Source organism: Ictidomys tridecemlineatus, chromosome 8, assembly GCF_052094955.1.
Source record: "Ictidomys tridecemlineatus isolate mIctTri1 chromosome 8, mIctTri1.hap1, whole genome shotgun sequence".
In the NCBI taxonomy this organism is placed as follows: Eukaryota; Metazoa; Chordata; class Mammalia; order Rodentia; family Sciuridae; genus Ictidomys; species Ictidomys tridecemlineatus.
This window is the reverse complement of record NC_135484.1, coordinates 134,987,824-135,013,337: the sequence shown is the minus strand read 5'-3', so window position 1 is coordinate 135,013,337 and position 25,514 is coordinate 134,987,824. Positions and strand designations below refer to the sequence as shown.

At 39.5% G+C, this 25,514-nt stretch overlaps 1 protein-coding gene and 1 pseudogene across 1 annotated transcript; one reads left to right on the top strand and one right to left on the bottom strand.

Moving 5' to 3' along the window:
* Nucleotides 1-287: 287 nt before the first annotated feature.
* On the top strand, nt 288-7,812 carry LOC101966745 (serpin B9-like). Its single transcript, XM_078018619.1, has 6 exons — nt 288-462; nt 3,022-3,159; nt 3,717-3,834; nt 5,236-5,378; nt 6,204-6,359; nt 7,034-7,812. The coding sequence occupies exons 1-6, from the start codon at nt 295-297 to the stop codon at nt 7,436-7,438; spliced, it is 1,128 nt and encodes a 375-aa protein (XP_077874745.1). The 5' UTR covers nt 288-294; the 3' UTR covers nt 7,439-7,812.
* Nucleotides 7,813-12,784: 4,972 nt separating this feature from the next.
* LOC101965864 (septin-7 pseudogene) lies at nt 12,785-13,910 on the bottom strand (annotated as a pseudogene).
* Nucleotides 13,911-25,514: the final 11,604 nt, after the last annotated feature.

Below are 25,514 nucleotides of genomic sequence, written 5' to 3'. Positions count from 1 at the left end.
CTGGCTACAAGTAGCACCTCTTGCTCTGGCTTTGACTACTCACTCTTCTTACTTTTACCTGTCAACTTGTGTTCTTCTCTGCCTGCTTTTCTGCTCTTCCTTTCCTTTACACTTTGATGTTCTACAGAGACCAGCCCCTTCCTCACATGTCTAATTTACTACCAAGGATTTCAATGGTACTCAGAAGTTTTCTGAATTCAAAGGATAAATGAAAGCCAAGCAGAGACCACACACAGTGTCCTCAGCCCCATTTCATTGTGTTTCTCTGTCTTCTTTGCCCCCAGACCCTGCATCATGGATTCTCTTTCAAAAGCAAATGGCACCTTTGCCATCCAGGTTTTGAAGATGCTGTGTCAAGACAGACCTTCACAAAATGTGTTTTTTTCTCCCCTGAGCATCTCCTCTGCCTTGGGCATGTTCCTCCTGGGAGCAAAGGGGAACACCAAGGTCCAGATAGCTCAGGTAATCTCACCTATCACCCAGGACAAGGGACTGGGCTGCAGTGCTTCTCTTCTATCCCCTCCTTCAGTTTTTCCATAACTGTTGAGGAAGGAGGGGTGAGCCTGGACCATTTCAGGGAGAGGATACAGAATGAAGAAAGGCGAGGAGTTTCCTCCAGTGAGATGTTGTGGGGGTTGCTTGAAGGGGTTACTGTGTAATCTCTTTTTCATTTATAACTTTTCTTGTGAGAATTGAAAATTTATTTCTTAAAATTGGTGATTTCTGTCTATGTTGTGTAGATAAGTGTGCTTTTTTTGATAAAATGAATTCTTGGACTCGTGAGAATTTTGTGTTTTTCCCTAAATTCCTTAGGATTTTTTTCCTCCCTTTTCAAACAATTTGCATTAGGAGTTTTGTTATATAATTATTTCCTTTGTAACATTAAAATAATTAATGTTTAATGATTTTTTGATGTAATTATTTGGTTTGGTGATATAACATTCATTTTATTTTCTAAATTATAAGTCACATATTTAAATATTATATTAAATATTTACTTAGAATCATTCTTTAGAAGAGAAGACGTTTTTAGTGTTTACCTTATTGAGAATCTTCAAGGTCAGTGTGGAAACTCTTTTCAACTGCTGCTGCTGGCAGGAAGAATTTACCAATGTCTCCTCAGGTGCGGCCACTCCAGAACCCCCTTCTTATGCTGAAGTGTAGTTAGAGAGAGAAGCCTTCCAGTGATAGCAAGACAAAAATGGACATCCTACTAAAGGCTGCGGGGCACCTCTATAGTGAAAAAAATATGTGGATTGTAGATAGAACCTGAACCATGCAAGGACTCATTGATTTCATCAAGAAGTTCCTTAAACTTGTGGCCTTGCAACAGTTGTTCACTTATGGAAATCAGTCCTTTGCTCCTCCCCCAGATGAGGGATGTTTGGGCAGTGATGGTAAACTGGTCCTACAGTACTGCAAATCTCAGGCCTGGGCATGAGCCACAAAGGAAAAGCAACTTGCTAATCAAAATGGCTTTTCACAGAGGAAATGGCTGCAAAAAGTTCTAATGCTTATTGTGACAAGATACTTAACAGATATGAGCTACTCAGCATGTGTCCACTGTGACTCATGTTTATGCATAAGAAAACATCTGTAAGACTGAATAGACTAACAAATATATGATTTGTGTTAATACACAAATCTTTGTAAAGATTGCTATTACATTATTCCTGTTGCTCCTGCCTATTATTATTGTTGTTCCAGATCTGCCTCCAAGGTTGAAAAGATGGAAACTTCATAAACCTCCATTACCAATTTTCAAAACAATTCAATTGTTTACTGGTAGAATTGGTATTCTGCCAATTACTTTCATGGTAAAAACAATTTTTTTTTGTTTTTTAACTTATTCAGTAAATTTGAGTTTGTGTGGGATATAATGGTTACATTTTTTTTTTCTGTTGAATTATCTTGTCAAACCAAGTCACATTGACCTCTTAGCTGAATACCTTATATAGTCCAGTAGAGGGCAGTTCAGTTGGTACAAAATGGTTTGGCAATTTGCTTGTACATCTTTGCCAGGTGATAAGACTTTACTTGATAATTTGTGGCTAATATCTATCCAAGTTAGCAAGTATGTTGACCAACTGGAAGACTGAGGAAATGTATGTATTTAAATTTAATTATGTTGGGAAATGAAAGTCATTTTTATAGGTGTTTTTCAGTGTACTCTCATTTAAGATTGAGTCCAAAGTTGTGCTGCTATGTCCCTTATTTAAGCAATGTCAAAAGGACTTGCTGAGAAAACCAAAAAAAAAGACAACATGTTAATTATTTCATTGTTACATATGAGAGTTATTTCCTTAGAAACTGTTTTCAATAATTAGTTAGTAGGTTAGCTTCCATGTTGTTGGCATTTTAATTGTAGTGTTGTTGATTTTTAGTTTCCTACACTGAAGTCATTGAATATAAGTTGTGTCATTTGCATACTTCAGAATTAAATGAAACTCTTCTTGTGACCTAATATGACACCTTTGCATTATAAAGTATCATATAATACACATATATTATCTCTTTCTAGGATACTGTTTAAGAACAGATTTATTCTTCTTAATCATATTGCTGATTTTATACATTTATTTTCTTTTAAATATTGTCATGATGATTGCATTCCTGTGCAATTTTTTTTTGATTTTTAGTGTTTTCAACTTCATCTTTTGTTGAAAATAAATTATTGAGGCAAGTTATTGTCTATTTCTGATATATTTATGGTGTCTGTGGGATACAGGACTTAAGAATAGTCCCTTTTATGAACCTCTCTTGCCCCTTTTATTTATTTATTTATTTTTTATGGCTCATCTCTAAACCATGCAGAGAGCGCTGTGCAGGTACAAGAGCCATATTTTTTATTCACCAGCTTCCTGGCCCCTCTGTCCACCTATCCACCAGTGTAACTTTTCAATCAGAATCAACTTTCTTTCAAAAGAAAAATTTATTCAGTATATTAGAAAAAAAATTGCTTGCAAAATCTTGTTGAGACTAAGATCAAAATTGACAGAGTTCTGGTGATTTCCTTCACAGGCAATGTCTTTAAAGACACAGGAAGACATCCATAAGGGCTTCCAAATGCTTCTCACCCAAGTGAACAACCCTGGCTCAAAGTACTTGCTTAGAACAGCCAATAGGCTCTTTGGAGAGAAGACCTGTGATTTCTTCTTTGTAAGTTGAATCAGCAGAACAATAAAAGTTATATTTAAAATACCTGGTGATATACAACCCTAAGAGAGACTCTAGAGATCAGGCAGGGTGGCATATTTGGGAGGCTGTGGCAAGAGGATGGAGAGTCAGAGGCCATCTTGGGCAACCTGGTGACACCCTTGTCTCAAAAACAAAATTAATTGCCTTGGGACATAGCTCAGTGGTACAGCATTTGCCTAGCATGCTCAAGGCCCTGAGCTCAAACTCCAGTACTGCAAAAACAAGAAAAAATGAACAATATTCTAGAGAATTTGAGAAACAGAACATTATTTTTTAAATAAAGACCCCAATTTTATAACTTGTATTATTTCAACATTGGCAATATCTTAAATTTTATTTATTATTTCTGGTTATTCAGAAATCTGGAAATATCTCTTTATAAACTATAATGTTTCATATCAAGTAGTTTAAGATTTGATCACGATTTTAATTTTAAGAACAGCCTAAAACTAGATTTCAGAATTTTTTGAAGCTCACTGTCATTCTATGGCCAGCATATGAACTTTTTCTCTCCCAAGACATTTAAGGAGTCCTGTCTTCGGTGCTACAACACGGAGCTGGAGCTGCTGTCCTTTGCCATAGATATAGAGATGTCCAGGAAGCATATAAATTGTTGGGTCTCAAAAGAGATGAAAGGTCAGAATTATAAACTATTTCACTCTCCTCCCACCCAACTCTGTTCTCTTCTCCTCTCTCCTCTACCTCTCTGCCTCACTGCTAATGTCACTGGTGTTGCAGAACCATCAGAAGCAAAGATGCCTGGCTCAGCCTCTTGGTGCCTGTGAAGTGACTCACAGAAGTCACTTAGTGACTCACAGAAGATCTGATCAATGCTCTGGTTTTCAAAACCAGAGAATTAATGCTGTCTGTTCTCCTAGGACAGGAGTGACTGATACAAGTGTCAACAGAAACTTGTAGGTCAGATTTCCCATATAATAATTTACTTGACACTGGCCTGTATTGTTCACATGGCAGGTGACTATCATCTGTGGGAACAGACCAATGGCCTGATCTTCCCAAGTCATGCCCTTGGCCCTCCTCTTCATGGAGGCAGTTTGGACTTCATTCACTTTTATATGTTAGGGTGACTTCTCCTACTTCTTCTTTCCTATCTCTCACTTAAGCACCCTTCATCAGACTTGAGAAGCCTAGACTTGAGTAGTCAGCTACAGAGCCTCTCTCAGGGCTGATCCACTCCACAGACTTAAAACACCTTCCATGCAGGGTTAAAACTTACTCATTCATGTTTCAAAGTGTGACAAGTTCTAATCTTGGTCCTTAACATCAATGATGATTTGATGTTGAAATCATTCAGATAATTTATGCACCACTAGGAACATGCTTATTTCTGCTAACAAATGAGACCATAAAAAATAGAGGTATTCCTTTCCACTGTTTATTCATGGAATCTTTATTTCTTGTGTCCTTCTTAGGCAGCAAATTAGCAGGGATGCCCATAGTTTTTTGGAAACATACCACTTAATATCCAAGTTAAAAAGGACATACCTTCAACTACCCAAATCATCATCTGTTCCAGGGATTCCAGGTGTCAGGAGGGTGCAATCATAATCTCTCTTCTGTAGTTTCCAGAAACTCTTCCTAGGTTCCTGGTCTGGAGCTATTCAATTCTATCTGCCCCAAGAATGTTGCAGGTAGCTGTACATTGTTAGAACTGGGTCTGACCACAGAGCCTTAGATCTGACACTGCTCTTACCCACAGCAGGTAATGTCAGCTCCTACCCAGCCCTCTCTCCTTTGCTGCTTGTCTTCTTCTCCAACCTGGTGTCAAGTTTCTGCTTTGTCCCAATCTGCTTTCCTCCAGTGACTTAGAAGTCTTTCACCATCTTCAACTTGGTGGCTCTTCCAGTGCCTTTTGTCATGAATACCACTCATAGCTGGGATTTTTAACTTTTATACGTATCATCCAAACTCAGAACAATTGAAACCAGAATGTTTGGATCTCCAAGACATCATGTCATGATTATTCACTAAGGATTCGTAAAAAGCGACTGAAAGTGTTTGTGCTTGTCTTGAAAGGTAAAATCCCAGAAGTACTACCAAAGAACTCAATTGATGAGCAGGCCAAGCTGGTTCTTGTCAATGCCATCTACTTCAAAGGAACATGGGATGAGCCATTTAACAAATCATGTGTGTGTAAAATGCCTTTCATAATAAACAAGGTAGGGAGAGACTTTCAAAAATTATGCTAGTCTGAATTTAAATTTAATTTTGTAAAGGCATAAATGGTTAATAATAATTTCAAACTTATCATCCCTCTTAATGAATTTTAATCTTAGTGGAAAAATGATTTGAATAAATAATACTTGCTCTCTATTATGGTTTACAACCTATTAGCATTCTAACTGCCTCTAATGAAGTCTCCTACATGTATTGGTTTAATCTCATTCTGGAAACAAAGATCTTCCTATTGACATAAGCTGCTTAGATAAAAAGCTAAAAGAGGTGATATATGTATATGTGGATGTATATGAATGACACAGGGAGAATGCAAAGAAGGAATGTGACAACACATATCTTGAATCAGAATTTTTTTTAAATGTTATTTCGCAATGAGAAATCAACCTCAGTTCTTGTGCATGTTTACCAAGTTCTGTACCCCTGAGCTACTTCCCAGATTTTCCATCTATTACTTTTTAAATTAAAGTAACCTCTTATTTGAATTGTTGTTAATCATAACTTATTACTGATTCAGAATCTGCATCTTTATACCATTAAAAATGAATGGCAAAGGCCTTAATCAATTGTGAGCCATAACTTTAATTAAAACAGATATTAGACTAGTTCGCTAAATTCTCTAATCCTTTAAAATACAGGGTTATGCAATAAGGAAGCTTGTATGCAGTAACCTCCTCCCCTCTTTATAAGGCATGTTTATGATAACAATTTATTAAATTCTATCAGTGCTAGATCACCCCAGGGTTGAGAGTTTTCTTTCTATTTTCATACAGTTTTAAAGGTTGTGCTCATGTGGTCATTCCCCTCAGGAGGAGACAAGGCCAGTGGAGATAATGTGGCAGAAAGCCAATTTTAACTACATCTACATCAGTGAGGCCCAGACACAGGTGTTGGAGCTGCCCTATGCTGGCAAGACGCTGAGCATGATCATCCTGCTCCCAGATGAGGACGTGGGCCTCAGTGTGGTGAGTTGGGGGGGGGGGCTGCACTCCTTTGAACTCACAATTTCTGTGGGAAGAATTGGGTACACCCTGTGACTCTCTTCCACAGTATCTCCAACCCAAGAGCCTAAATGGCCCAGCCCTGTCCTCCTTGCTTCCTTGTAATATGATCCTTATAGAAAGAGAGCCAACCGTCTTCTCAAGGGTGGCAGTGCACTGTGATGACCTAAAGGGTCTCTGTGAGCAGAGCAGCTCCCATGGGCTTTCCCTTTCTCCAGGTCCCTAACTGTGAGGATGAGTTTCCACAAACAGTGCCTCATTTCACCTTAGGCACTTGTCCCTCTCCTGGAGAGGCTCACACTGAGAGCTCTTCCAGTCTCTTGTGCTTGCCAGCAATGGTTCATTGTGTTGAAACTAAGCTTCATTCAAACCAACATATACCACAAGAAAAGCATCACTGACTGGGGATAAATGTTTTTCAGAAATAAATATGTTTTGTTTGTGGATGGATAAGGAGGGGCAGCCACAGGGAAATGACATATGGGATAGTGTGTGGGATGGTGGACAAGTCAGAGCCCTCACAAGCTTCTGGGCAGCTGAAGGCACTGCTCATCTTGTGTGGATGTTCATGGAAATGTGTGTGTGTGCACCAATACCCTCCATAGTCTGACTATGAGCTTGTGATTCTGGTCTTTCAGGTGGAAAATAGCCTTACTTTTGAAAAATTCCTAGACTGGACCAAGGCAGCATCTTTGCAGAATATTGAAGTGAAAGTTTTAATTCCAAGATTTAAACTGCAGGGGGATTACAACATGCAGTCTGTGCTTCAGCATCTGGGAATGGTTGATGTCTTCCAAGAGGGCCAGGCTGACTTGTCTGCAATGTCAACTAAGACAGACCTGTGTCTGTCCAAGTTTGTGCACAATAGTGTCTTGGAAATAAATGATGAAGGCACTGAGGCTGTGGCAGGCTCAGACATATACGATGAAGAATTCAGCTTTTCATATTTACCATTTTTCCATGCTAACCACCCCTTCCTTTTCTTCATCAGGCATAATGCAACCAACACTCTTCTATTCTGTGGCAGGTTCTCATGTCCCTGAGGATTGTAATTGCTCTCCATGGGGAATTGCCCTCTTCTATGTCCCCAAGTTCCCACTACAGTTCATAAGGATGGGCCTTTAGGTGAACACCAAGTAGGAAGATGAGGGCAGGGTCCTAAGCCTTCTGAACAACTTGCCAGTGTGATCTCATGATGCACACACTCAGGTGTCCCCACACTGCCCACTCATTGTACCACAGAACCAGGTCATGGCCAATAGGTTGTCCTGATTCCCTGTTGTATTAGGATGAGTGCAGTACAGATGCCTAGGATAGCTTGCAAACTTTCCCCAGATGGCCCTGAACACATTTCCCAGTCATTTCAAATGCAATTCCTTCTACTTATCCTGTGCTTTCCTGTATTTTACACTTGTCACACACCTGCCTTAGCTGAGTGCCACAGCAGTAATAAATGCTGGTATATACTGTTACTATTATTCAAGTTTAAAGAACAACAAGTTTTAGTCTGGAGGTGTGTCTCAGTGGTAGATCACTTGCCTAGCATATGTGAGGCACTAGGTTTGACCCTGAGCAGCACATAAAAATAAAAATAAATAAAATAAAGACATTGTGTTCATCTACAATGAAAAACCACTTTAATACACATTTTAGTTTTGTTTATCTTTGGCATTAACCCTTCATCATTCAGCATATATAAGCTAAGAATTGTAATAGATAATAGGGACACAACAGGACAGAGTCATGGTCCTTTGATATCTGCACTTTAATGTGTGATACAAATTTATATAGAGTTTATGACAACCAGATTGGACAGTTGAATGGCTTTGAACTGCCATATACCCCCCTTGCAGCTAGAACACCTTGCCTGGTGGTATTGCATTTCACTACCTCCAGCCCAAAGAGTTAAAAGCCATTAGCCCTTAATGTTCAGTTCACCTGTCATCTTCTTCAAGACGTTACATCTTTGAACTTTCACAATAACTGCCCATGATCAGTTTCATTGCTTATTTATTAATCTTTTTTATTATTAATCTTTCGACTAGGTCTTAAATCTCCAGGATTTGTGATTATATTCTACTTATCTTCGTGTTATAGTACACTAATAAATAATTTGATCATATAACCACTGTACTGTTTTTTTAGTTGTTGAATATCACCAAGTTGTTGTTTCTTTTAGATATTTTTATCCCAATGACATTCACATATACATAGTACAGTGCCATCTAATACATGGCTCAAAGATGTTGTGCAACCATAAGGTTTACTGTGTACCTAAAGGTTTTCATTGGCTCCAAGAAAATCCACTGTTTGCTAAGCAGTGAATTCTCATCCCCTCCTCCCTCTAGCCCCTGGCAACCATGAATCTGCTTTTTTGTGTCCATGGATTTACCTGTTCTGCATATTTCATGTAAATTGAATCATAAAATATATTACCTTTTGTGTCTGGCTTCTTCACTTAGTGTGATGTGTTCTAGGTTGAGTCTTATTGTGGCATGTATCATTATTTAATTCCTTTTTATGACTGAATAATATTCCAGTACCTGAATATGACACAATTGTTTTATTCACTCATCCATTGATGGAAATTTGGATTTTTACTCCCTTGTGGTTGTTTTTAATAGTCCTGCTATGAAACTGCATGTATGTGAATTTGCTTGAATAACTATTTACACTGTTCTGTGTATATACAGATTTAGTAATAGAATTGTTATTCATAAGATAATTTTATTTAACTTTTTGAAGACTCACCAACCACAGTGGCTGAACCATGTCACATCCCTATGATCAATGTATGAGATTCCAATTTCTCTGTATACCTTTATTTAAAAATTGCGAACACACTAATGGTGATTCTTTCCATGGTTGTCAGATGCTCTGCCTCATCCCTGGTCCAGTGCCCTGGAGCTGGCCAACCATGGATGGAGACTCTGCAACTGTGAGCCAAAAGGAAATCTCCTTCTCCTGGTCATTCTGGTCAGATGTTTTGGCCACAGCAATGAAGAGCTGAATAACACAAAGGCCCACAGCTGATTGAAAAATGCCTAGAATAAGTGGTCCAGCTACATTCCTGCTAGAGGTAGACCTCTCTCTGGTGTTCAGAATTGATAGTTTTCCATTGATTTTAGGATAAAGATTAAGCTCCCTTTTGAGAGCTCACCAGGTATTTCCTGATATAACCTTTTCTCCTGTCCCTCTTTGCCATTTCTCAATGTCAATCCTTCACTTTAGCCTTATAGAATTATTTGCAGTTTCTGACTATTCCACACTCTGCCTTTTCTTTCGGGCTATACAGTTATGACCAATGATAGTTAGCTTCCCATTACTGTGACAGAGTACTTGTGATAATCAACACAAAAGGAGGAACCACTTATTCTAGGTCACAGTTTCAGAGGTTTCAGGCTTGGTTGGCCTCTTTGGTTGCTCTTGTGCCTGTGTCAGGACAGTTCATCATGGTGGCAGTAAGTGATGGAGCAAAGATGCTCACTCACTGTGGCCTGGAGAGCAATGGAGGAGGTGGCTGGTGTCCTGAATATTCCATTCAAAGACACACCATCCATGGCTTAACATCCTCCACTAGGCCCCACCTCCAAAAGTTCCCCCATCTCTCAGGAGCCCCTCAGACTGGTGAATACACTTTCAACTCAAGCACCTCTGGGAACATCCCAGATTCAAACTACAGTGCCAACTTCTTATGAAACCCTTCCTTGAGATGTGGCTCAAGTGGTAGCATGCTTGCCTGGTATGCATGGGGACTGGGTTCAATCCTCAGCACCACATAAAAATAAAATAAATATGTTGTGTCCAACAAAAGCTAAAAAATAAATATTAAAAAATTCTCTCTCTCTCTCTCTCTCTCTCTCTCTCTCTCTCTCTCTCACTCTCTCTCTCTCTCTAAAAAACAAACAAACAAACAAAAACCTTCCTTTCCAGTAATCCTCTCCTACCACCTCCCTGCCAGGCCCCCTCACTGGCTAAGCTTCACTGGTCCTTTCTAGGGTTAAGGACTCCCACTGTGTGCTTAATTATTTTGCAGTAGAAGTATTTAGCACAAGGCAGGGCAGGGGAGGTTGAGAGCAGTTTTATCCTATTATACACATAGGTCTTCTACAAAGGGCACTAAAGCTTCCCAGCAGGTGGTAGGCATTTCCCATTGGCCAAATAGAGTATGTTCCTCTGGTTCTCTGTGATGGAGAAGAAAGAGTTCCTGCTGGAGGGTGGCTGCTGGTTCCAATCTCCTTTCTCAGGGGCTTCTCTCACCTTCCAGAGTGGTTAAGGCCTTTGCCTTGTTGGACAAGGTGTGGTCTCCAGGAGCCAGCAGGAGCGGTCACTGAGGGCCTGGTCTGCGTGGCTCCACTCCCTAACATGTGGGTGAGCTCTTGGGCATCCACACACCTTCTTGGACCCTGCAAGCCCTGGCTGGCCTCTGTGGAATGAGCGCCATCCATGCCCTTCCTGCTACCCCCTGAAGGTGCCAGGTCCTCAGCATTGGCTTTGGCTGGGATGGGCAGCAGTGGACTAGGAGACCAGCAGCCCACAGGTTCCTGGGTCCTGGGTCAGACCAGTCACCGCCACCATCAAGTTATCCAGGGAGGCTGGTGGGGAGGAAGGGGAGTGAGAGGGAGGGGAGTCTTGCCCAACCTTCAGGGCCTTGGCCAGCCTCAGTTTTCAGCCTCCCTTCCTTGTCCCTGCCCTGCTCACCCATCATGGCTGACTAGCTACTTGACACCCTAGTCCCTGGGCTTGTCTTTTCCTTTCAATGTTCTAGGCAACTGGTTCCTAAACCAGTAAAATCATCCCCCCCTTTACTGACTCCTCTTTCTTCTTTTGCTCCCCAAGCTCCATCTATGTCCTGTTCAATAAGGATCTTCCTTCCCTCACCCCTGAGGGAACCAGCTGGGGAGACCCATCACCTTTATCTTCTGGTCTCTGTCTTAACTGCAGCTTCTGGTAAGTGGTGGTTCATGTCCATTTACTTTCTTCAGAGCCTCTCTTCCTGTGCTCTCTTCTGAGTCCAACCCTGACTCCCTCTTGCCCTTGGCCATGGTCTTCTAAGAACATTCTCTTCCATCCCCCACTCCCCTCATAATATAAGCAGCTGGTTCTCAGATTCTAGGTCTCTTTGTCTTTACCATTTTCTGATAAATCAGAGGCAGACAGAAGAATATCTGGGCATTTGTGAGATCAGAGCCTACACTAAGTACTCAGGCAGAAGAAATTTTCTTTTTGGGGTCTTTCCATGGAAGATCCTTTGATTTTTGGTGCCAGATCCTACCTTATGGCATGTCATACTCTGAGATATTGGGATATCTTATTTGTCCCTGATGTGATCTTGAAGTGCATTCTGGCTTAATGTCTTAATTTTTGGTGTGGTTATTTTAACATCACAACATTGTTTATTATGTAAACTTTTTAATAAAACAAAATACAGCAACATAATATATGGATGCAACTAAATACAGAATGGCAACTTTTTTTTCTCTTTAAGAGACCACGATGCCCAATGCTAGTAAAACAAAAAGACCCATTATAGACAGAAACAGGTCGGTGATTAGCTTCACAATTTGCCTAGAAATGATCTATAAATGAATTTTCCACTGGCTACTTACAATAAAATATAAAGAGAAAGTTAAAGAAAAATTTCTTTGTTGGTTCCTATCATATGAAAGGTGCTATATTTTATTTTATCAGGGCCAGTATATGGAAAATAAGGAAATTAAATGTTATTACAACAATGAAGCATTTAAGAGATTCTGGCTAAAGAGGGCCCTAAATGAGAATAACATGTATGCCAAGAATCCACAACAAAAAGCACTTGTTACTAAAAAGCTCTTGGTACATTGTGAGGATATTAGGTTTTCTTCCATGTGTATTTTTAAACAATGGATGTGTCAAAAATTAGGGTCAACTGTGTTAGACTAAATTACATTATTGTATAGGCTGCAATGAATGGTACTGTATTATAATTATCCTAGAGAAGCATAGTTTGCATCATTTTATGACAATTTATCCTTGATAAAAACCTTCCTGAGTCCCTTTATTTTGGAATATCCTGTAAACAATTAGACCACCAGAGCATGATTGTATAACAGTACAATGTTCTGTTGAATTACATTGAAAAGATCTTTTGAATAAAAAATTTCAAAAGGAAAAGAAAACATAGAAAATTACTTAGAGCTGCAACTTTCTAAGTACACAATCCACTACCCAATTCAAGCCATCTTAATTTCCCTCAACAATAACAACAACAACAACAACAAATTTTTGTCTGCTGTTAAATTCATCATTATGGATAAAAGTGGTACAAATTGGTCAAATGGAGCCCACAAACACTGATGTCCAATCTGGCATATTGGCAAGTAACACATAACAGGAGGTCAATAGAGAGTTTAAAAGATTTTCCCTTTCTTGGTTTTTTTCAAGGTCCCTGAGGACTTATGTTGCTCTAAAGTACATTGTTAAGCTTCCTAGTTTGCTTTCTCCTTCACTATACATCAGCTTCAAAGTCCTTCAATGTTTTAACTTTTTCTTCACTTTCATCTCAAACACCTGCTTTATCTCCATTTCCACCTTCTTCATCTTGGCTACATGCTCCCTCCTTTCTCCTTCCCTTTGTGCCAGAGAGCTCTTCATAAGCTGCCCTTTATTCTTGTTTTATCAACTCCATTGTAAGTTCCAGCTGCAAGTATTGTGCTCCGGTCATTCTCATAGTGTACATTATTAGTAACATTTTTCAAGTCCTGCATCTATGTTCTTATCAACATATTTCTTAGTATTGTAAAATCAAAATGTTCACCATTTCCAACTTCAGCCACACCCCAAGGATATGCTGCCTCCTTCTGACCCTTTTGCCATTAACTTCACTAATAGTATTACTGCCTCCCACGGCAAGAATTAAATGGTCCTTTATCTTTTTAACTGGTTTATTTTCTTCCTCATCATCTGTTTCTGGAAATTCATGTTTTTATTTCATGTTCTTGAATTTCTTCCATTATCTGTTTTTTAAACTTTTGACATTCCTCAGTGGGAGTGAGTCTGCTTTGGAAGTAAGTGGAATGCTATTCACTTTTTCATGCAAACACTTCATAAACTCAGAATCCAGTTTTGAAGGAGCAAGGAAGTTCAACAATACTGTACTTCTGTTATCAGCCATCTGATGTCTGTTCACTAACATTCTGCATTTAGATAATCCTCATATTTACTATCAATGTCACCAATAACAGGCTGCCAGCAATGACTATTGTTCATGGCATCTCCAACCCCTGGGGTATCAACTATTGTGAACAGCAACTGAGCACCACCTACTTTGATTAAAACTTTGGGTTGTTCCACCAGCAGTCTGGATACTCAGGAAAATACAAATCTGTGAGGAATGATGAGTTGATTAATCTTTATTTTCCCAGTCCAGATTCACCTACTACCATAAGTGAATTCAGACCCTCTCTTCTCTGAGTTTCCGTAAACATAATTTGGGAGATTGGCAAATCCCACATAGCCTTCAAGGTTCTTCATTTGAGCTACTCCCTAGTTCTGGATAGTTGGGCCTCTTTGTATGTGCCTTCAACAGTATCTCTAATGCTTACTTTATTTCATTTGTCTATGAAAATCCTGGAGACATGGGGGAATATTCGGTGGGGTATGAGGGTGGGGGTTTTTATGGGTTTTTATCTATTAGTTTGGATCTGTGTTTTTGATAGGGGCTAAGAGATGTATTTGATGGCTGCAGTGACAGTCCTGTTATTTCACCTACTCTGGCTCCAGCACCCAAGACCCCTCTCACAAAATGGGTTCTAGAGATAACACTGAACACATCTTAATCGAACATTCACCCAGGTTAATTGCCCCTGGAATTCCTAGGGCTAGGATATACCCAGCTGTTTTATTTTTGACAGATTTTTTTCCCAGAATTATTTTATATTGAGCTCACCTTCTATTTTATGGGCCTTCTTATCATAAATTTATTTTTGTGTTATGCACACATAAGTGATACTCTTGTTTGACCAGCATGCCTAAGTTGAAACATTTCTATGTGCCCTTCAAAATTATTTGTGTGTGTGTGTGTGTGTGTGTGTGTGTGTGTGTGTGTGTGTGTAACTGGGAACTAAACCCAATGGTGCTTTACCACTGAGATACATCCTTAGGTTTTTTAATTTTTTATTTGAGACAAGGTCTCTCACTAAGTTGCCCAAACTGACCTCCCACTTATGATCCTCTGGCCTCAGCCTCATGAGTTGTGGGGATTACATATGTGGTCCACCACTCGAGGTTTAAAATGATTTCTAAACTGCAATCTTAAGCATAACATGTAAAAGCTTTTGGCTTTATAGCTATCTACCTATATTTATCTCTTTGGCTTTCTGTTTATACTAAGATAGGCAGTTATTTTGTGTTGCTTGGAGGTTTTTTGGGTTTTGGTTTTTAATCTCAGCCCACTTGCAAAATGCAATCAAAGAATTAACTCTTTACCTTGTTTGAGACTGAAGTAAATAGAGATTAGATTAGAAAGTTTTTTTCTGTATAAGCTGTTTCATGTGGAAATTTTGACTCAAAGTTTAGATATGGTGTGCAAACAAAAAAATCATAATGTTTAGTTGTTTTATTAGTTTTTTTATTGTTATAATCAACTCTTTTGATATAACAGGCTGAGCTACTCCTGCAAGTTTCTCCTTGCCAGGGAAGCTGGGTGCTTCCTCCCCACACACAACAGTGCATGATTCTATCTTGTATCCTTGACCACAGCTGACCACCATGGACTCCTCGCACAGTAGGGAGAAGAATAGAACCTCCTCAAGAGCAAAGTTCTGCTCTTCTGGGCACTGCTTTTTCAGCCGTATCCAGGACAAGGCTTGGCTTTTCATGATAAATACTTGTTTTTCTTAGTTTGCTAACTGGATACATTCCTTGTGTGACAAGAATCATCTGGGGCAAGAAAGCCTACTTGGCATCTGTGGGCTTAGGGTGGGAAGCTAAACCAACAGGATTGAGTCTCAGGAAAGGCTGCTGGGAGGCTGAATCAGTATGTTCACTGAACCCCTTGAAATGGAGCCAGAGGAGGGAAGACAGAGGAGGGAAGGGAAGTGAAGAGCTCTGGAGGGAGGACAGCATGGCCAAAGGCATTGCTCACCAGGAAACTGTGCATGAGGCCCTGGCTCTGTATCCATATCTAATGGGCACATCCTGAATTTGCTTCCAGGATGTCATGCTTTCCTCTGTGTTGCGTGCATGGATCTGGCATGCACTTGAACACGTGGGAACCATATGTGCACTCCGGATTCACATGCAAGTAAGCTCTTGTGGATGTGGTGTCACATTTTCAAAGTCTCCACCCCTGTCACTGGTCATATTTCAGGTCCAAAGCTGGAGAGGAAGAGAACCCAGCTCTGCCTCAAGTTGGAAAGAAAGGACCCTTCTCCTAGGAGGGCTCATTCTGCCTGAAGTGCCAGGTGGGCAGATGTCAACAAAGCACAGTGGACAAGAGTAGGCTTGTGAATTCCTGAGTGAAAATTCTTACTTTGAAAAGCAACTGGTGGGAAATCCCTGGTAGGTTTTCATTTGACCTAATGTCCAAAAACAAAATGATCAAGAAAAAGGGAGGAAGTAGGGAAGAGAGGTGAGGGTACACTGTGTTGGCAGTCTTCCCTAGTAAAAGAGATGACTCATAGTGACACGCTGAAGGACATGTGGCCTGGAAACATTTATAAATTAGGACAAGAGGTATGCTTTTAAGACACCAGGCTGAGCCTGGTTTGTTGGTACACTCGTCCTATCTCAGCAGCTCAGGAGGCTGAAGCAGGAGGATGGAAAATTCAAAGCCAGACTCAGCAATGTAGTGAAATATCAGAGGAGACCCGTTCTCAAAATTAAAAATGAATGAATGAATGAATAAATAAATAAACCTTGTGGACTTAGCTTAGTTCTTTAGTGTGCCTATGTTCAATCCTGGCTACCAAACAAAACAGAAAAATAATAAACATAAATACATAAATAAGCCAAAAAGACATGCCATCAGATGTAACCTGCAGGACAGGGTTCTCTGAGCCCCTCTGTTAACCTGTGGTTCAAGCTATGCCCACTTTGGAGCACTCATCACCAGCCACAGCCCTCAGGAGCTGACATGCTGGAGTCTGTCAGAAGGCCTCAGGGCTGGGGTGGATTGACCCTTGACTTTTCACCTTTTCAGACTCACATTCCAGCAAATGCACCCTTTCCTGCATTCCCTGCCTCTTCTGGGGTTCTGACACCAGGATGAGGGAAGCCAAGTGGGGGAGGAAGAAAGGTGCCACCTCCAGCCCCAGATTCAGGTGTTTTGTATCACAGGCCTGGGACAAGGTGCTCAGGGATCTCTGAGACAGTGTTCTGTGGTGGCTGGAGTTGGTGCCCAGCCACAAGCAGCCACCTAGACTCGGGCCTAGAAATGGAGGTGGAGGGAAAGTCCTCTCTTGTTCTTGGTTTGGACATGAAACTAGAAGAGTCTTCTCTCACTCTTATTTTGCATCAGGTATTTTTCTAGCATGTCTCTTACTTCAGTAAAACACTTTGAGCACTTTATCTTGCTGTGTAAATAATGCCAGTTGGAGCAGCTTTATGGAGGCTGTGGGGTGCAGACCGAGGAGTAGAAGGCTCCAGTCTCCTGGAGAGGCAGCAGGAAATGACCAAGCCCAACCCACTCAAAAGCTCTTTGCTCAAGCCCCAGTAGCTTGCCTTGCTCAGACCTGTTCACAGCCACATCCCCAGAGAGGGCCCTCAGTTTTTATCACCCTGCCATAGAAAAAAACCAAGCACCCCTCCAAGACAGGGCCCACTCTGCTTGGTTCATCTTCTCTGCTTAGGCCCACATGAAAACCCTTTTACAATGTAATACCTGAACATCAACTTCTTTTAAAATGCTACTATGCAGACTTTTGTCAAGTAATAGCTCTCATGGGACCCAGGCTTCTGTTTTAGCCTTGGACATAAGAGACCTCAGAGCTAGCTTCAGCACATGGCAGTGACCTGCAGACTACCCTAGCCATGGCCCCAATTGTTGACACAGGCCTTTTCTTTTTATGGTGTATTCTTGACTTCATTATTTCTAGATACAAATTAATTATTTACCAAATTTTATAATATATTGTGACACATTTTATTTTTTAAAATCTTGCCTTTCTTAATTGCTCTGAGTAAGTACTCAACCTCAAGGTCTGTATTTCTTACTGAGCCCTGGGAATTGGGCCATGAGCATTTAAGATGGATAGTCCAAGCCAAATCAGGGCTGGTAAGAATTCCAGTGTAGCTAAGGGATTCACCAAAATGTATTTCACCATGACCTTGTTCCAGTAAATGGTTTTCTGGGTGCTTCATGGCCTTGTTTTTCATGGTGCTTTACAGCAACCCATGGCTTTAAATATCCTTTGTAAATTAGGAATGATCTAATTTTACATGGAAACCAAGAGAAACATTAAATGGTTTAGGGGCTGAGGCTGGGGCACATGGTAGAACACTTGCCTAACATGTGTGAGGCACTGAGTTCGATTCTCAGGACTGCATATAAAATAAAGGTTCATCATCAACAACAAAAATTAAAAACAATAACAACAAAAAGATTTAACAGTTTTCCTTGTAATACCATCACAATTCGATACTCCCTAAGCTCTGCTGGGCTGGTAGCTCTGGGTGGCCTGGGACACAGCATCCATGCTTTACCACTGAAGCTGTGAGTGTCCTTCTTCCAGGCTCTCACCAGGGTGCTTGACACAGCCACAAAGCACTGCAAAGCATCTTGGGCAAAACACTACACAAAGAGGAAATGAAAAACAACAACCAAAACCAACAGTGGGAAGTACCTCAGTAAAGCGAGAGTGAAAAAAAAAAAACTAATCAAACAGGGAAAAACAAACCAAATTAAAAATAAATTAGTAGATAAATAATCAAACATAACTGGAAGTACAAACCATATATCAATAGTAATCCTAAATATTAATGGCTTAAACTCACCAGTAAAGCGACATAGGCTGGTAACATGGATTAAAAAAACAGATCCAACAATATGCTGCCTTTGGGAGACACATCTGATTGGAAAAGACATATACAGACTGAAGGTGAAAGGTTGGGAAAAATCATACCACTCACACTTTCCTCGAAGCAAGCAGGGGTGGCCTACCTCATATCGAATAAACTCGACTTCAAGCCTAAGTTAATCAAAAAGGATAAGGAAGGACACTATATACTGTTAAAGGGAACCATTCACCAAGAAGACATAACAATTATCAATATTTATGCACCAAATAATGGTGCTTCCATGTTCATAAAACAAACTCTCCTCAAGTTCAAGAGTTAAATTGACAACAACACAATAATTATGGGTGACTTCAACACACCTCTCTCTCCATTTGACAGATCTATAAAAAAAAAGTTGAATAAAGAAATTATACAACTCAATAACACAATTAAAAACCTAGACTTAACCAACATAAATAGAATATGTCAACCATCATCAAGTGAATATACTTTTTGCTCAGCAGCACATGGATCCTTCTCAAAAATAGACCATATATTATGCCATAGGGCAACCCTTAGAAATTATAAAAGTGTGGAGATAATACCATGCATCTTATCTGATCATAATGGAATGAAACAAATAATCAATGATAAAAAAAGGAAGGAAAAATCCTACATCACTTGGAAAATGAACAATATGTTACTGAATGATCAATGGGTTACAGAAGACATAAAGAAGGAAACTAAACAATTCTTAGAGATAAATGAAAATACAGACACAACATATCAGAATCAATGGGATGCAATGAAAGCAGTTTTAAGAGGGAAATTCATTGCCTGGAGTTCATTCCTCAAAAAAAGAAAAAAACAACAAATAAATGATCTCACACTTCATCTCAAAACCCTAACAAAAGAAGAAGAAAAAAACACAAATGTAGCAGAAGGCAAGACATAGTTAAAATCAGAGCTGAAATCAATGAAATTAAAACAAAAGAAACTATTTAAAAAATTTACAAAACTAAAAGTTGGTTCTTTGAAAAAATAAATAAGATTGACAGACCCTTAGCCATGCTAATGAAGAGAAGAAGAGACAACTCAAATTACTAACATATGGGATGAAAAAGGCAATATCACAACAGATGCTACAGAAATACAGAAGATAATTAGAAATTATTTTGGAACCCTATATTCCAATAAAATAGAAGATAGTGAAGACATTGATAAATTTCTTAAGTCATATGAGTTGCCCAGATTGAGTCAGGAGGATACACACAACTTAAGCAGACCAATATCAACGGAGGAAATAGAAGAAGCCATCAAAAGACTACCAAGGAAGAAAAGCCCAGGACTGGATGAGTATACAGCGGAGTTTAACAAAACCTTTAAAAAAGAACAAATACCAATACTTTTCAAGTTATTTCAGAAAATAGAAAAAAAGGGAGCTCTTCCAAATTCATTCTATGAGGCCAACATCACCAAATGTGCCAAAAACATACATTAAAGAAAGATGGCCTTTTCAAAATGGTGCTGGGAAAACTGAAAATTCATATGCAGCAAAATTAAATCAAACACCTATTTTTCAACCTGCACAAAACTCAACTCAAAGTGGATCTAGTTCTTAGGACAAGAACAGAGACTCTGTGTCCAATATAAGAAAAAGTCAGCCCAAATCTCCACCATGTCAGCTTAGGAAGTAACTTTCTTAACAAGACTCCTAAAGCACAGAAGTAAAATCAAGAATTAATAAATGGGATGCATCAAAAAAAATATCTTCTACACAGCAAAGGAAACAATCAAGAACGTAGAGACAAAGCCAACAGAATGGGAGAAAATCTTTACCATAGGCACCTCAGATAGAGCATTAATCTCCAGGATATATAAAAAACTCAAATACTTATCACAAAAAAACCAAATAACCCAAAGAGTAAATGGACTAAGAAACTGAGCAGACACTACACTGAAGAAGAAATGCAATCAATCAACAAACATGAAAAAATTTTCAATATCTCTTTAAATTAGAGAAATGCAAATCAAAACTACTTGAGATTCTATCTCACTCTAGTCTGAATAGCAATTATCAAGAATGTAAAAAACAATGTTGATGAGGATGGAGGAGGAAACACACATTCATACATTGTTGGTGGGACTGCAAATTGGTGAAAACACTATGAAAAGCAGTGTGGAGATTGCTCAGAAAACTTTGCATAGAACAACCATTAGATCCTGTTATTCTACTCCTTGGTTTATACCCAAAGGACTTAAAATCAACATATTACAGTGATGCAGCCACATGCATTTTTATACCAGCCCAATTCACAACAATGAAACTATGAAACCAACATAGCTGCCCTTCCAACAGATGAATGGATAAAGAAAATTTGGTTTATATACACAATGGATTACTACTTGGCCTTAGTGAAGAATAAAATTATGACATCTGCCCATAAATGGACAGTGCTAGAGAATATCATGCTAAGTAAAATAAGCATCTCAACCAAGAAATTTCTTACTCTCATTCTCCCTCCTCCTCTCCCTGAGCCTCCTTCTCCAGGGTTGGGGGAGAGGCACCTAGGGACTCATATATGCTAAGCATGTGTCTACAACTGAGCTGTGCCTCTGCTCTGGCCCCTGATATTTATCAGTATATCTTATCATAATTATACTCTTCTTTCCTCAATGAATATATGGAAAACTTTGGTTGTTTTATGACAATTTTATAACCAAAGGGCTTGAAAGTAAAAGCTCTGTTCTGGTAAGGAGGACATAGGGACCTTGGACTTGTTTTTTCCACAAACTCTCCATGGATCCTAACCAAATCAAAAAGACTCCTCACCAAATCAAAAAGACTCCTCCACCTTCCCTCTCTCCTGGGAGACACAAGGCTCACAGGCAAGAATACCCTTAGCATTTTGAAGCTCCTGCAGATTGTAATGTTCTCTTGAAATTAATTAACATAGTGAATGTGTTTTCACCTAATGCCTCCCCAAAACCATGGGAGCCTGATGGAACTCTCATAGGAAGGGTAGGGATAGGGACACAGGGAGTGGCCATTGCTGAAGAGCAAGACCAGTCATTGAGTGTAAATGTTGAGACATAGTTCGAAGCCAAATGCTGCCTCATGACTAATCCTAATTATTTTTTTTTAGGCATGGGGTTTCTTCATCTCAACACAAGTTGTAAAGGGATTTCATCAGATCCAGGGACTCATATGGTATCTGGCTCCACTCCTCCCCTGGGACAGCAAAAGTCTGAGGTAGAGATGCTGGGAGCCTAGGCTAAAGGTTTCCTAAGATCAGCAAAGTCTTAAGCTTGGAAAAACTATGTCCATGGTTGACTGGGTTTCAACAGCAATAAATCATATAGAGCCCCTACTGGACCAAGCTCTAGTCAGACTCTGCTAAGCCTCCTTCTCAACTAGGCCTCAAATATGACCTATAAAATCTACACACATGATTCTGTTTATTGTTCTCTTCCACATTAAAAGACCTGAACAACATTCACATAGATTCCAACATTCATGGCCAAAAATGTAGGATTAACCCAGCCCTTCCCCTTACAGTACTTGCCTGAGAAAACTCAAGAATACTCAAAGAATTCACAATTTCTTACAGCTAATGTTTGATCAGAGGGCCTAACTTCCCTTCTCAAAGCATTTTCTAAAGAGGATTTACCATCATGAGTCTTTCCTCTGTCCCTTGGGATAAAGAGTTGTGCATCTCCTACAACCCAAGAGTGTATTTATCAAGGACCAGAAAAAGTCATTCTTTTGTTACATTATCATTAGGAAGAACAGAGCCTCTGTCTCAGCCTTTGTGGGAGGACAGAACTTGAACTTGGAAAAGTACACTTTGTAATTTTTCATTTTCCATCCATGGCACTTCCCAATTCCTCCTTCTTTAAGTTCAATTTCCCTTTAAAATAACCAGTCATCTCTGCACAGAGGTGAATTTGGTTAATGCTGGACCCTCTTCACTATTGCTATATATATTATTGATTAAAACCTTAAATGGTTTTATTTGTCTGTGATACACATACTCCCAAGTCTTGGTTGAAGGGCTGTGAAAGATACAGGAAGCTGGAACTTCACTAAGGATCATGTTGTCACTGGCATCTGAGGATTCTGCATCCTGACTGCCTCAGCCCCATCTCAACTTTCCTCTTTCTCACCATTGCCCGTGACAGCCGCCTTCCATGATATACTCTTAATAATGCAGCCTGGGATGCTTTATAAACCACAACTATAATTGTTTTTCTCCTCCTTTAGAAACATTTGGTGATTACCCACAGACCAGAGGCAGGAGAAACAGAAATTCACTTTCTGTGTTGATCAATTTGTTTTGTCAACTTGGTCTTCATACCCAGAAAATCACTCAACCACCAATATGGCTATTGCTATAAAAGTAGTTTTTAAAAGTAATTTACATTTATATGAGTAGATTTCTTTCCAGTGTGCATGGACCTCACCTAATAAGTCCTTAAGAGTAAAAGACTGAGTTTGACAACCACATAATAATGGGATTGCTCAGCCCTAAAAAGATATAAGCTATCAAGCCATTCAAAGGCATCAAGAAAACATACACACATATTGCTAAGTCAAAGAGGCCAATTTGAAATGGCTGCATAGTAATGCCTCTGGGAAAGAAAAAAACCATGGAGATGGTAGAAAGAGCACTGTCTGCCAGGGGGTGTGGGGCTGGGAGGACGATTAGGAAGATCACAGAGGATTTTTAGGGCAGCAAAACAACTATGTATTATACTACAATGGTACATACATGGCATTATATGGTTATTCAAATCCACAGAATGTCTAAACCAGGAGTGAACCCTCAGTTCTAGTCTAAGTTATAATGATGTGTCTATATGTGCTCATTGATTATAACAAATGAATCACTCTGGTGGGGTGTTGAAAATGGGCATGATGTGTATATGTGGAAGGAGGGGCATATGAATATTCTCTGTTCTTTCTACACAATATTACTGTGAACCTAAAACTACTCTTAAAAAAATAAAGTATTCACCCAGGTGTGGTGGTACACATCTATAATCTCAGCAACTCAGAAGGCTGAGGCTGGAGGACCACAAATTTGAGGCCAGCTTCAGAAACTTAATGAGGTCCTCTCCAAAAACCATAAAAAGGCCTTGGGATATAGAGTGGTGGTAGAGAACCCCTGTATCTAACCCAGTATTGCAATCAACCAATCCATAAAGTGTTCAGAAAAATTATGTCTCCCCATGGAATTTTTTTTTAAATTTTTATTGTTGGTTGTTCAAAACATTACATAGTTCTTGATATATAATATTTCACATTTTGATTCAAGTGGGTTATACACTTGAACTTTTACCCCGTATACAGACTGCAGAATCACATCGGTTACACATCCACAGATTTACATATTGCTATACAAGTGTCTGTTGTATTCAGCTGCCTTTCCTATCTACGATCCTCCCTCCCCTCCCCTCCCCTCCCCTCTTCTCTCTCTACCCTATCTACTGTAATTCATTTCTCCCCCTTGTTTTTTCCCTTTCCCTCACTTCCTCTTGTATAACCCTGAGGTTCTCCCTCATTTCCATGCAATTTCCCTTCTCTCTCCCTTTCCCTCCCACCTCTCATCCCTGTTTAATGTTAATCTTCATCTCATGCTCTTCCTCCCTACTCTGTTCTTAGTTACTCTCCTTATATCAAAGAAGACATTTGGCATTTGTTTTTTAGGGATTGGCTAGCTTCACTTAGCATAATATGCTCTAATGCCATCCATTTCCCTCCAAATTCTATGAATTTGTCATTTTTTAATGCAGAATAATACTCCATTGTGTATAAATGCCACTTTTTTATGCATTCATCTATTGAAGGGCATCTAGGTTGGTTCCACAGTCTTGCTATTGTGAATTGTGCTGCTATGAACATCGATGTAGCAGTGTCCCTGTAGTATGCTCTTTTTAGATCTTTAGGGAATAGACCAAGAAGGGGAATAACTGAGTCAAATGGTGGTTCCATTCCCAGCTTTCCAAGAAATCTCCATACTGCTTTCCAAATTGGCTGCACCAATTTGCAGTCCCACCAGCAATGTACAAGAATACCCTTTTCCCCACATCCTCGCCAGCACTTTTTGTTGTTTGACTTCATAATGGCTGCCAATCTTACTGGAGTGAGATGACATCTTAGGGTAGTTTTGCATTGCATTTCTCTGATTGCTAGAGATGGTGAGCATTTTTTCATTTACTTGTTGACTGATTGTATGTCCTCCTCTGAGAAGTGTCTGTTCAGGTCTTTGGCCCATTTGTTGATTGGGTTACTTGTTTTCTTATTGTTTAATTTTTTGAGTTCTTTGTATACTCTGAATATTAGGGCTCTATCTGAAGTGTGAGGAGTAAATATTTGTTCCCAGGATGTAGGCTCCCTATTTACATCTCTTATTGTTTCTTTTGCTGAGAAAAAAAACTTTTTAGTTTGAGTAAGTCCAATTTGTTGATTCTAGTTATTAACTCTTGCACTATGGGTGTGGTCCTATTAAGAAATTTGGAGCCCGACCCCACAGTATGTAGACCGTAGCCAACTTTTTCTTCTATCAGATGCAGAGTCTCTGATTTGATATCAAGCTCCTTGATCCATTTTGAGTTAACTTTTGTGCATGGTGAGAGAAAGGGATTCACTTTCATTTTGTTACATATGGATTTCCAGTTTTCCCAGCACCATTTGTTGAAGATGCTATCTTTCCTCCATTGCATGCTTTTAGCCCCTTTGTCAAATATAAGATAGTTGTAATTTTGTGGATTGGTTTCTGTGTCCTCTATTCTGTACCATTGATCCACCCACCTGTTTTGGTACCAGTACCATGCTGTTTTTGTTACTATTGCTCTGTAGTATAGTTTGAAGTCTGGTATTGCTATACCGCCTGATTCACACTTCCTGCTTAGAGTTGTTTTTGATATTCTGGGTCTTTTATTTTTCCATATAAATTTTATGATTGCTTAATCTATTTCTACACGAAATGCCTTTGGGATTTTGATTGGCATTGCATTAAACCTATAGAGAACTTTTGGTAATATCGCCATTTTGATGATGTTAGTTCTGCCTATCCATGAACAGGGTATATTTTTCCATCTTCTAAGATCTTCTTCTATCTCTCTCTTTAGGGTCCTGTA